The following is a 14,316-nucleotide window of genomic DNA, read 5'->3' on the forward strand; positions in this document are numbered from 1 at the left end:
AAGTGCTGCATGAACGGGGCGAGCTCTCCTTCCTTGCCCCAGCTCCTGCAAACCTACTAGTTCAAAAGCATGTAAATACAAGTAGATAAATAGGTACCACTTTGGTGGGAAAGTAACAGCATTCTCCACGCCTCAGCATATAGTCATGGTAGCCATATGACCACAGAAGTGTCTTCAGACAATGCTGGCTCCCTCTGCTAAGAATGGAAATAAGCATTGCCCTCTAGAGTTGGACATGACTGGACAGGGAAAAACTTTACTCTGATCACTACACCAAACTGGCTCCTATCAAATTAGTAGCTCAGAAATTTATTCCCTCCATGACAAGTGAAGGATTATCACCCCAAATGATTGCAGGCAGGGCATTTTTTATTATTATGATCTATTCAGGGCAGTAAGATGACTATTTAATTAGGAGAATATAGTTTATTATTCATAAACATTAATTCTGAATGTAATTTATAGTTGTAGGGAAGTTCATATTTTTAAAGAAATGGGAGAGGCTGAATATTTTATCTATGCTGATAAGCCTGCTGGTTTTCCAGGAAGTTCAGAGGAATGAAAATGGGATGCCAACCACAACAATGGTGGAGGAAATTCAGAATAAATCAACAGAAGGTAGAGACCATTTTAAAGAATGTAGTACAGCTTCAAAGGCAAAGAAGATGTTGTAATTTGCCACTGCTACTACATCTACACTGATTTTTCTAGTGCAGCTATTCCAAATCACTGTATGAAAGATCTACCACATTAAGAATAGAAGAAAGATGATACAACAAAATTTCCTATGTAAAAATCTCTTACATTCATTCTAATTAAGATTAGAAGATTCTAATGATGTACTTTCTATGCTTACATGTTCATGGATACACTTCAGTTTAAACACAGTGAAGATATGACAAGAGTCCTCATAATAAGAAGCCAATCTTTGACAGAAGTGCTTGAAAGAGTGATAGATGGATTCTGGAACTGTAATGCAACCTGTTTTAAATGGAGCAACACTTCCCTAAAGAATCAGGTTTGCAGTCTGTGAGTGCATCTGGATTCACCAAGAAGCAGATGCCCAAGAAGATGTAAATAGGAGCATCTTTGCCCAGCTTAAGCTAGTGTGCCAATTGCATCTGCTCTTGACAAGGTCAGTGCATCCATGATAATACCTACCAAGACAGAACTACTGATTGGCTAGCTCCAATATATACATTATTTACCAATAAGCAATGTCCAAAGTGTATATTACATAAAAGGTGGAAAGGAAAAAAACCAGTTTATTTAATGAAAACATAACAAAAGAAACTTAAAAACATATTGAAAATAGTGGGAACAGGATGCTTAATGTATAGGAAAATAAGATTTAGATAGGATGTAAAGAATGTATGAATGCTTAATGAATGAAGAAATATACTGAGGTGACTTGGTCAGGTAGAAAGAATAAAGAAGGACTGAATTGCAAATAGGATGAGAAGGAAGGAAAAGAAAGTCATATTTTGATATGGTTGATGAATTCCCATAAGAGAAAAGAAAAAAACACAAGGCATTGTATGAGCTGGTATATGGCCTGGTGGAAGCAATGGCAGGTTGTAATATTAGCAAAGATAGGGATGGTGTAATCTAATTTTACCTAAACTTCCTTTCCTTTTTTCTTACATATCTTTTAATTTCTTCAGCTTACTATTTCTTACTCCTTTTAGGTGCTCTGCCCAACATTGATACTAAAAAAAATAGCATGATGGATTACATACACACACACACACCGTAATTTTCATCTGGTTTAGTTGCCCCCAAGGTTTTTTTTGAAATATAAACCTATATAGCAAAATTATGAAATATGAACAGTGTATAGGAAAAACATGAAATACTTGAATCTGTCACTTGACATCTCTCTCACAATTAATATCCACCAATGTACAGTACTGAAACCGTGCAGCAAGTTATGCAATATTAATATATTAACAAGGGGGAAATATCATAAATATGGCTAGTCTATACCATTCATAAAAGTTTTATCCACATTTTTTAAATGAAAATACCAATCCCATAATTTGTCAGGTGTTTTCAAACTATGCAAACAATCCTGCCTTAGTCCATCTGATTGTTATAAATTTTTAATTAATTCAAGAATTAAGATCACTGGAAAGGATAGGAATTGCAGGAAAAATATGATTAGGAATCTATCTGAAAGAGTAACATTATAATTAATAACAAAATAACAGATAACTCCATGCAATTTAACGTAATTACTATTCAGATTAGTTCTTTTTCTGTGTATTTTTCCTCTGTCTTTTATTTTTTCATTATTATAGTTTTTTTCTTTAAAAAAAATCACTTGACATGAAGTACCATTCTCAAATGTAAGCAGATTAATGGAGATCTTACAGATATGAGTGAAAAGACTAAATGACAACTGGTTCTGCATATCTGTGCCAAGTCACAGCTGCTTATACACAGAAGTGTTGTATAGAATGTAGAAAGATGCCACAAATAGTCCCTTTCCCCCTAATACACTTATGTGGAATGAAATCATAAAGCAAATACTTATGTTCATTTATAGAAAAAATTGGCCTGCTAGGATTTGTGTCACTCCTGCAGAATTCAAACAGAACATAGTTTCAAATTAAGATGGCTGTCAATTAAATGCTATCCTGGCTATTTAAGAAGAATGACCAGTAAAAGATGGTAACTAAACAAGCTAACTTTTGCTTTTGGTTTTTGCTCTGTGAAAATGCCCAAGCTGCATTTTGAAAGATGGGCAGCCATACAAATCATTCAAATAAACATAAAATAAGTAACCATTCACAATTATTAGCTGGGACATGACAATCACATATAAAACTCTGAACTTTGGTGTAATTCAGTTAATTCAAGGTATTGGTAGTGAATCTGTTATAGGCTACCTTGACCAAGGGCAAGCAGGTTATAAAAGTGATATTAATAATAAGAAAAAACAGATTTGCCAGATCAGGACACTACCTTAAGCGGTATAAAAGAATGTATGTGTATTTATTTAAAAATTAATCCCATTCTTCTTAAAAAATAATTTACAAGAAGTAGATTAAACAGATATTAGAATAAAGATAACATAAAACATAAAACCATAAAACTTTGCTTCCTTAAAAAGGGGAGAGGAATAAACCCATTGTATCAATAGGCAATAAAAATAAATAAAACTAAAGCAGCACTTATCCCACCTCAAAGATTTTAAACGAGACTCATCTAAGTTGGTGTTTAAATACATTCTGCCTTGGTGGCATATGAGTCAATCAAAAGACAGTAATGACCTTAACAGCAATAATAAAATTGCCTTCATTCTCATACCAGATTTTGAGAAGTAGAATTAAGATGCCAAGAATGGACAGGGAAAAAAAAAGGAACAGTAGCAATCTACTATCAGAGAAACAGGGTCATCCACTGTGCACTGGTGTATGCCACAAACTGTAAAAGTGTTAGTCTAAGGTGGCCAAAAATCAGAAGGAGTCTTGTATCACCTTTTCAGACTAACACATATTTATTAAAAGGTATAAGCTTTTATGAACTACAACTCAGCTCCAGATTTCTCCTGATTTGGGGCCACGAACTAGGGAATACTTCCAACTGAAAACATAACTAGTAGGTGCACAGGCCCAAAGACCACTCTCTGCCATTCTAACCTGTCTTCCCTCAACACTGTCAAACTAGTTACTAAGTCTGCATTATTATTAATCTTCTCATCATTCCCATCACCCATCTCTTTCCACTTATGACTGTATGATTACAGATTATGTTGCTTGTATCCTTATGATTTATATTGATATTGTTTCCTCATTGCTTATTTGTACCGTATGACCATCAATAAGTGTTGATTCTTGATGAAGGTATCTTTTCTTTTATATACATTGAGAGCATATACACCAAGACAAATTCCTTGTGTGTCCAATCACCTTTGGACAATAAAAAATTCAATTCAATTCTGCTCTGCTCTGCTCTGCTCCGCTCCGCTCCGCTCCGCTCCGTTCCGTTCCGTTCCGTTCCATTCCATTCCATTCCATTCCATTCCATTCCATTCCATTCCATTCTATTCTTCAGGTAGAGGCACAGACCAGCATACTTTCATACTTTATTCAACATATAAATCACCGTATTGCTATTGCTACAGAACCGCAAGAAATCAAAAACAAGTAACACATTGAGGGGGAAATAGTGAAATATATCCTTGCAAAACAAAAGGCACCTCTAGCCTTCTTTCAAAGACAGAAGTGTCTGAAAAAGCAAAGGCTTGTAGAAAATAAATAAAGCCTTACAAATTCACTTAACTGAAAAAGCTGAGCCTCTGGTGGCTCAGCAGACTAAGTCTGTCTGTTATTAACACAGCTGCTTGCAATTACTGCAAGTTCAAGTCCCACCAGGCCCAAGGTTGACTCAGCCTTCCATCCTTTATAAGGTAGGTAAAATGAGGATCCAGATTGTTGGGGCCAATAAAGTTGACTTTGTATATGATATACAAATTGATGAAGACTAGTGCTTAACACAGTATAAGCCGCCCTGAGTCTTCGGAGAAGGGCGGGATATAAATTCAAAAAACAAAAAAAAAAAACAACACCATAAAATTTTACAAATATTTTAGCATCTTCAATTTTGCAGATCACGGGCATGATCAGATTTAATTTAAAATGTTGTAATTAATTTCCTGAAATTCTACAATCCATTTACTAGTTATAGAGTTGCTTCACAACTCATGAATTAAAAAGTATGCAGATTATATTCAGACACAGAAGCAAGCCCACACCATGTAAGATTTAACATGAACAGTGGCCTTTGGAATTCAGCATATTTAATGATAATAATTCTAGTTTGTTGGAAAAGTGGTATAAGCATTTTAATCAAAATAAATCTTTAGGTGAGTTAACCTCATTTCACAGAGCCGCTGTACATGCACACTTGTGAAGGTGGTTCATTACATTATAAACACAATGTGAAATCTGACTTGAATCCACATTTTGCTGCATTCCTAACTTGCATATTTAGGCCATGGGTAATTCCTCATAACTACTGTCAATTTTGGGGAAATTTGTAAAATATTTAGAAAAAGTAAAATCATGATTGAATTTTATTTCCCTTTCACAAATGTCAATTTATAACTAGTTAGATTACATACACAGATTTAGGAAGGTTGGAGATATATGATTAATGGCTTACTTCCGCAGGGGTTATTTTCATAATTGCACATTTAAATTCATTACAATTTTGGTTTTAGAGGTTGAGTTCTGAAAATGTACGCTTTGGGAGTATTTTCTGCAATTCTGTATATGGGAATTTGTTATGTATTTGCTATTAAACACATAGTACGTTCTGATGTAAACCCAAAAAAGCAGTGTTAAAAGACTACACAGATATTGTCAGAATTTCCATGAAACAATTTCACCTTCACACTATAAAGGTAAAGAAAGATAAGTTAGCTGAACTAAAATACTGTATTAAAAGACATCAGATTTCAGTCATATTATCAGCTGTTGCCAAAATCCCATACTTATCAATTTAAACTTCGTACTGCAAATTCTTGTAGCTACAGAAGATTAAAGTTATATCTAAATTTGAGTAGAACAGAATACACCAATTCCAAAAATGTGTGAAGCAACGAAGATTAAATAAAGGAACATATTAATTTGGAGCCAGTGAATTACATCCAGCTGCGACAGTGAATTAAGTACCAATTAATGGCTAAAGCTTTTCTCCAGTTTGGATTCTGAAGCAAACTCATTAAGCTTTTAGAGTAGCTATAATGTGTGTACTGTGGGAACTGTTCAGTACTATTCAGGAGACTTTAACTGTAAGCTCAGAGCATTTCCTGCAGAGCTTCTGATGCTATTTTCTTTATATAACATGTGTGCCTGAAAATCCAGCCAAAAATAAACCCTTTGTTTTTCTACTTTGTTGTGGTCCCTCTCAGCTTTACGTTTCTTGAACACAGGTAAATAAACTCATAATCCAGATGGTGCAACAGATGTGAGAGCAGCACTCTGAAATCAACAGACAGTGGGCAATACTTTCCATTTTCTCTTTTAAACGCTAACTAATATGTAATTCGGAATCTCCGGTGTAGTTAGCATCTGCTCCCTTCGGCCAGCCAAAGGTTACAGGTGTTCCTGATGTCATTTCACAGTAAGGCATGGGCCGGGCTTGTGAGTGAGTGCCCAGGCTCTAATCTTTCCCGACCACCTACCAGTTTTATCATGCTGGGCCTCCATTTGCCGCATCTTCTGTGTCAGATCCTGCTCTCTCTGCTGAGCCTGAAGGACTCGAGTCTTTGCCTCATTGCTAAAGCTATGCTGAATGTTCTCTTTTTCTAATCTAGAAAAAAAAAAGATGGGAGGCTAGGTAAGCTCAGAAAGTACACAAGCTTAAAAAAAAGCAAGCCCACACCATATAAGATCTATTATATATTTATATGCAGAAGACACATAGGGCAGGAATAATACAAAATAGCAAATGCCTGGGATCAGGATACTAAGTAATTATATTCATATCTTTGTAGGTAGTTTTCGATCCAAAATTGTGAATAATACAACTGCAAATTAAAAGTTAAAATAATTTTAAGAACAGTAATAGAAAAAGCAATAGTACAAAATGTTTTAAACATACATGATACATATATAATATACATAAAAGAAAAACAAATTAAAAAAAAACTACATTATTAATAGCTTCTAGAGAAACAAGACAAGAATAAACTACACATAGATATTTAAGAAAGGTGCCTTTATCCTGGTTCTCTATTAACAATATTCTGCTCAGGTCCCAGAGTATCGTATATAGCTACAATGCATTAATTAATTAATTAATTAATTAATTAACTACCTCATTTTAACGTGACTCTGGGTGGCTTACAGCAATTTTCTTACCTGACACCATTTATAATAAGTATTCATTCTAGATTTGTGTATTACAGCAAAACATTTAACAACTTCTAGAAAAATTCTAAATTAAATTGCACAAATACATTATCACTATTTATGATGCAGAATTTAATAAAACTGTGTTCATTTATGAGATATCAACTTCTTTTTATTTGTTGGGCCTAGCTCTTCTAAAATCTTCAATCTCAAGCACTGGAACTATGATAAATATCTGGATGACTTTTGATAAAAATCATGCTTCAGAGTTATTTTCTTCCATTCTTTAAGGGATTTTCTAATCTCTAGAACAGATAATTATGTTAACATTCCTTTGATAACTGGAATCGCTGACCTGATGCTTTCCCCAATGAACAAAATCAAGGGACATCCCTGATTTTCAAGAGTGCTAGAGGTAAAAACAATGAACAGAACAACCAATCGTTGAACTTTTAATTTTGAAAAAAAGGATCTAGTTCAGTCAAATTTGGGTAGTCCATTTGAAAACACAGAATCTGGATATAAGGAAGGTAATTTTATACAACACCATTGCACAGTATGGAGCCAACTATCAAAAATTTCAGATGATCAATATGATCAAATGGGATATTATCTTCTAGCCCATGATAAAAGAAGAGAAATAATCAAATAACCTGTTATTACTATCACTTCAAATAGAGTGCCTTGTTATCTTATCTAGTCTAATGTCTAGAACTAATAAGGGTAACTTCAATCTCAGCGTGTCATATTATACTGTCAGTGACTACAGCAATGCACTCTACCCCAGGCTGCCCTTGAAAACTGCCCTCAGATGTTTCAGCTGGTCCAGAGTGGTACTGGTAGCAATGGTCATTCCTTGGCATGCCCTTGTGTCACTTCTGCTTTGTAAGCCACAATGGCTGCCAGTCTGCTCCTAGGTGTAATTTTAGGTATTCCTTATCACTTATAAAGTCCTATATAGCATAGGCTATTTGAAGGATTATCTACCTTCCATGCTTTCTGCCTGAGCAATATAGGCCAGCAGAGTTGGCTCAGTCCAGCTCCCTTCAAATCAACAATATCAAGACCCAGAATGTGTGACTTCCTTCTTATAGCATCTGCCCTTTGGAATCAAACACACATCCCCAATGACATTCCATAAAGTCTTGAAGACCTAATTGTTCTCCCAGGCCTTGATGTGAGATAGATGGTGCCCTTAGGCATGCTTGCCACTGTTGTTCTGTTTGTATATTAGCTTGGTTGCTACTGGGTGTTCAAATTGAGCTAAATAATTACACACACACAATTCCAGTTAAAATACTGAAGAATTATATCACTACAGTACTAGGAAGAATTTTGCTTTAAATATAAAACAACCAAATAGCAACTGCCATACCTAGTTATTAATAACCATGATATTTAATTTACCTTCTCAGTTCAAATATATTTGAATTGCCCTGTACCAGGGCTGTAAAACACGTGGCCCACGGGCTGGCTGCATCACACACTGGCCATACCCATGCCCGGTTTAGCAAAGAGGGGAAAAGTCCCAATACATCTTGTGACGATGCCGTGACGACGTGAGTTTGACACCCGTGCCCTGTGCTATGGATAGCATTCCAAATTGGCATTGCTTGATGCATATTGTTGCTGCCATTTTTATCAACATCCCTCTCCCAATTTTTAGGCAACCCAAAGTTATATCTCATTCTGTTCACAAAGGTCCCCAAACCCTCAAGGAGTGGTGGAGGACACCTTAAATGGGAAAGATTGAAAATAATACCCAAATGTGAAATATATGCTATGGTGGAACCTAACCTATGTTAAAAATAAGAAGAAAATAGCAATATGAATATCAGCAGTTCTAGGATTTGCTGCCTGAAAGAAACCCTACAGAAAGTACAAGTTCTAGCATTGTTCTGAAGAAAGGAAAATGTCTGTTATGTTTGTGTGTGTGTGTGTGTGTGTGTGTGTGTGTGTTAATAATAAAGACAGTAAAGGCAAACAAGCTATCTGCAAATAGCTTGCCCACAGATAATTATCATTTTTGTAACAACCATATATTTTAGTATCAGACAGCTGGAAGGAAGTTAGACTCCTTAGTTCAGTGCAATAATCTGGTTTTAAATACATCTGACTGGATGCTGTCTGCCTTGGTTGCAATTCTTGGTTGCATTCAAGGTCAGCAGGTATTCCTTGACTATGTTTTCTATTAGATTCATGACAGAATCTTGCTCCTTGAGACCGCTTTTCACAATCACCAGTGAAATACATAACTTATTCTTAGAGAAGCCTAAACCATAAATGGATTTAAATAATTCTACTTTTTCTTGTGGTTTTTTTTTGTTTTTGTTTTTTGCCATCTTGGCTGAGCAGCTGGTATACTATTTCTTGTCTTCCTTTTACAGAGGAAGAAGCCCTTTTTGCTTTTCTTTGTGTCTTCTCCTTATTTTTCCTTTTTCCTTTTCCTGATCCTATCTCTTTAAATCAGGCTGCCTATATGCCATCTTCCATAGTGACTCTTCCTCATTACACCTATCAGTTATGTCCTTATTAATGTTAAATTGTCATTAAATCAATCTATTTCCTCAGTTATACAACTTGATGAAAGCCCAGTCATCCTAGCCATAGACCTGCATAATCCCAGTATATATCTGTAACATGTGGAAAACTTATGCCAAAACTACTTCTATATACGGAAAGAATGAAAAACAGAAGTATGGTGTAGAATGTTTTAAGGTAAAGGTAAAGGTTCCCCTTGCACATATGTGCTAGTCTTTCCCAACTCTAGGGGGCGGTACTCATCTCTGTTTCAAAGCTAAAGAGCCAACACTGTCCGAAGACGTCTCCGTGGTCATGTGGCCGGCATGACTAAACGTCAAAGGCACATGGAACGCTGTTACCTTCCCACCATATGTGATCCTTATTTTTTCTACTTGCATTTTTATGTGCCTTTGAACTGCTAGGTTGGCAGAAGCTGGGACAAGTAATGGGAGCTCACTCCGTTATGCGGCACTCGGGATTAGAACCACTGAACTGCTGACCTTTCGATCGATAAGCTCAGTGTCTTAGCCACTGAGCCACCGTGTCTGTCGTAGTATGCTTTACAAAAGTAATAAAACATAGTTTTCTACTATGTAAAATAATAATAATTATTAAGCATTACCATCCATAGAGACAAATTATACTGGTCCTGCACATTTTTAGACTTTTCTGGGATCATTATTTATCATTCTACAGAGAATATTCTTTAAAAATAAGTAAAAAGTTGAAGGATATAGGAATGTTGGATTAATAATTTGTATTATCAATACCAAAGATGAGTAATAATTTTAAAATATGCATTTTGGTTGCTAAATAATTAAAACAATCCTATTTGTACTCTGGTTCCATTACATATACATATTATGGGAGAGATGGACTATAGATATACATATATATGTATTCTATGTATTTTTCCATCTTTAATTCAAGTGGTAAAAAGGAAAGGTATATTTTAAGAGAACTATCAACAATTTATAAATTATTCATTCTTAAAACCATATACAGTCAGAAAAGGCAACACAATGCTAAAGTGGCCAAATCCTGTTGCCTGCTAAGTCAGCTTCCTTCAAATGCATTCATTTCCGTGGTAGCTACATATAAAAGCAGCCAAGATCAAATCACTGGCTTTGTATCATTATTTACAAATACAGATTTAATGTAAAATAATAAAGTACGACATGAACAGTGAATCCCTTTTAGTTGGGTTTCAGACCTGAGTGTAAGACTGAAACAATATTGATTATGCTTCTGGATGACTTCTGGAAGGACAAGAAAGGAGGTCATGCACCAGTATCATTGATTATGGTATCCTTCTGGACTGGCTTTGGGGATTGGGCAGCCCAGTTCTACATGGTTTTCCTCCTTCCTGTAATGTTGGTTCCAGTTGGCACTGAGAGTGAGGGGTCCTAATCATGGCTCTTACTTTATGAAGTTCCACAGGGTTCAATACTATCTCTGCTCCTGTTTAATGTGTACATTAAGCTACTGGGTGACATCCATCATCATCCATCACACTGGAATGAGCTATCATCAGCACATTTACAATACCCAGATTTACATCTCTACCCCTGGCACACTAAGCAATGCTGTTGACAGCCTGCCTTTGTATCTGGAAGCTGTTCAGGTTTGGATGGGGAACAAGAGGCTTCAGGTCAATCTTGACAAGATGAAGTGGCTCTGGGCTTGGGATCTTCTGGTTCCAGGGATTTGTGATCTCTTCCTCTGAATGGGCTAGAATTGTCCCAAGCAGACCTTGCATGCAATCTAGGGTCCTCCTATGATTTCTGCATGAAAAGTAGGTGGCAGACATAACTAGGAAAGTGGTAGCATATGGAAATGACCCTGGGAGACAGGAGAAAGAGCCTCAGACTAGACATGGTCAGACAAACATGATCTCAATCCACTGAAGGAATGAGGGCATGGCAAACACCTCAGAAGAAACTAAGGAAGAATGTATCTTCCTTAGTTTCTTCAACTGTAAAGGTGTGTGCGTGTGTGTGGGGGGGAGAGAAATGTACTTTCAGACTTGCAAGATTCTATGAATGTATCCTTACAATAATGAAACAGTATTTCTGGCTGCACTTCCTGTTTGGACTGTCTCACAAACTAACCAGGAAGCTTTCAGTTTCGTGTTGCATGCCAGTTGACTCTTGCCTGGTTTGGAGTGCTTTGGTTCAAATCATTTGTGCCCTTGTTGTGGCTGTGACGAACTCATCAGAGCCAGCTCATCACGCCACCAGGACACCATGGTGAATTTGCTGTGGGACAACTTGCTGCAGGAGAATTATTACATTAGTTTTGAAACAATGGTGGAATAGAATAATTAAAGAAAGGATGCAAAAGGAGTGACAAAATGAAATGTTTATGACAAAAATTAAAACAATTTTAAAAATTATTTTAAATAATTACATTGAATTGTTGAATTATTCTGCATGAGTTTTCCACAGCAAGCTGGCCTTGTTGAGTTGTACTGCTGGGAGTTGGCCATGGCGAGTTGGTTGCAGCAAGTTGTCCCATTCTGATTCTGCAGTGGGCCCCCTCGCCATTCCCCACAATACTAGCTAACATGTATATGTAAAACAAATACACATGTAATTCAGCAATCTGGCCCTCAATCTCTCAGTGATTTTGGTATACCGTATTTTTTGGAGTATAAGATGCACTTTTTCCCCTCCTAAAAGTGGGTGGAAATATCTGTGTGTCTTGTACAGTGAATGTTGCCGAAACCCCGCCCACCTGCTGGTCCCCACCCTTTGGCCGTTTTTAGCCTCCACACTGCCGCTGCTGATCCCCGCTGCCTGAACTGGCCAAAAATGTGACATGCAGAGGCCAAAAACGCAACGTACGGAGGGGGTGATGGGCTGTGGCAATCCCTGCAGCCTGGAATAGCTGATTGGAGCTATTCCGGGAGATCCAACCATCAATCAGCTGCTCGTGCTGAATCAGGCTGCGATAATGTGTTGAAGATGACCAGGGTGTTTGCTGTTTGCTGTTTGCTGCAAGGACACTAGCCAGATGAATACCGATGGATGCTGGTAGGCAGAGCAGAATTTTTTTTCTTGTTTTCTTCCTCAAAAGCTAACATGTGTCTTATACTCCGGACCGTCTTATGCTTCGAAAAATATGGTAGTTGGTCATTATATTTCTCTGGAGCAATTTTGGAGATTGAGAATGTAGGAGATATTGAGATGGTTCTTCTTGGGGGAATTCCAGTCAGTGCTGGTAGATGAAGTTTTAGCCCTAGAACTGTGCTTTATAGAGTTCCTGAGAACTCTACTTTTCTCTCTACTCCTGTATAACACCGACATGAAGCTGCTGGATGATATCAGCTATTTGAAAGGTTAAATATCACGAATATGGCTTTACATCTCTACCACAAGTTAACTGGGTTATGCTATCAAATTCTTTCCCAGTATCTAGAATTTGTGAAGGTCCGGTTGAGAAAACGCAGGCTTTGTCTAAACCCAAGCAAGAATATGACTCTGATTTTAGGGACTCATTTCTGGAAACTTCCCCTATACAGCTTTCAATAGGGTAATTGCTCCTCCAGACAAGCGTGCTATTAGGGGCTGTCTCAAGACTTGTGGCTGATGCCATAGCAGATGAAAAATTAAATGGTTTAGGATTTTGAGTATGTTGTGGTTTTGGCTGTTCAGTTTTATACTGTCTTGTGGTGTGTTCACTGTTAATCTTGCTTTGACTTCAAACCTATGTTAGTTGCCCAGAATCACATTTTTGAACTAGGTAGACATACATGAGAATTCATCTAACAATCTTTTGCAATATTAACATAGGGTCAATTGTTGAAAAGGAATGATGCCACTGTACAAAAAAAAAAGTCAGTTATGTTGGATGAAAGTCACAAAAATAAGTGCAGGGCCTCGAAGTGGAACAAGCTATGGATGAGGAGCAGACTGCCATGTAGCTATTTATAAATATCTATGTTAGGTGGCCATCTATTCTGCTTGCTATCAAAATTATTTATTTATTTATTATTTATTTATTTATTCAAATTTATATACCGCCCTATCTCCCGAAGGACTCAGGGCGGTGTACAGGCATTTAAAAGACATATAAATACAATATAAAACAATTAAAAAACTGATTCTAAAAAGCCCGTAAATTTAAAATTAAAATATCAAATAAAACCCAATTTAAAACCAATAATTTAAAATCTAGCTCAGCCCTGCACAATTAAATAAATACGTTTTAAGCCCGCGGCGGAAGGTCCGGAGGTCCGAGAGCTGACGAAGTCCGGGGGGTAGTTCATTCCAGAGGGTGGGGCCCCACAGAAGGCCCTTCCCCTGGGTGTCACCAGACGACATTGCCGCGCCGACGGCACCCTGAGGAGACCCTCTCTGTGAGAGCGCACGGGTCGGTGAGAGATATTCGGTAGCAGTAGGCGGTCCCGTAAGTAGCCCGGCCCAATGCCATGGAGCGCTTTAAAGGTGGTCACCAAAACCTTGAAGCGCACCCGGAAAGCCACAGGTAGCCAGTGCAGCCTGCGCAGGATGGGTGTTGTCACGGGAGCCACGAGGGCTCCATCTATCACCAGCGCAGCCGCATTCTGGACTAACTGCAGCCTCGGATGCCCTTCAAGGGGAGCCCCATGTAGAGAGCATTGCAGTAATCCAGGCGAGGCGTCACGAGTGCGTGGTGACCGTGCATAGGGCATCCCGGTCCAGAAAGGGGCGCAACTGGCGTACCAGGCGAACCTGGTAGAATGCTCTCCTGGAGACGGCCGTCAAATGGTCTTCTAGAGACAGCCGTTCATCCAGGAGGACGCCTAAGTTGCGGACCCTTTCCATCGGGGCCAATGACTCGCCACCGATGGTCAGCCGCGGATTTAGCTGACTGTATCGGGATGCCGGCATCCACAGCCACTCTGTCTTGGAGGGATTGAGCTTGAGCCTATTTCTCCCCATCCAGA

The 14,316-nt window shown here is 37.8% G+C and overlaps 1 protein-coding gene and 1 long non-coding RNA gene across 5 annotated transcripts in view; one reads left to right on the plus strand and one right to left on the minus strand.

The window, feature by feature from the left end:
- SDCCAG8 (SHH signaling and ciliogenesis regulator SDCCAG8) overlaps positions 1–14,316 on the minus strand; it is a 128,373-nt gene that overhangs the window by 52,588 nt on the left and 61,469 nt on the right. For 3 of the 4 annotated variants that reach the window (XM_058165582.1, XM_058165564.1, XM_058165574.1), the window contains one exon: positions 6,194–6,321. The exons of the other annotated variant lie outside the window; for it this stretch is intronic. In XM_058165582.1, the coding sequence (XP_058021565.1) occupies positions 6,194–6,321 (128 nt within the window). The remainder of the gene's footprint in view (positions 1–6,193; positions 6,322–14,316) is intronic. 4 annotated transcript variants of the gene reach the window in all.
- Positions 1–14,316, plus strand: part of LOC131189539 (uncharacterized) — a 32,303-nt gene that overhangs the window by 15,396 nt on the left and 2,591 nt on the right. The window lies entirely within an intron of this gene.

This window comes from Ahaetulla prasina, chromosome 1 (genome assembly GCF_028640845.1).
Source record: "Ahaetulla prasina isolate Xishuangbanna chromosome 1, ASM2864084v1, whole genome shotgun sequence".
NCBI lineage: Eukaryota > Metazoa > Chordata > Lepidosauria > Squamata > Colubridae > Ahaetulla > Ahaetulla prasina.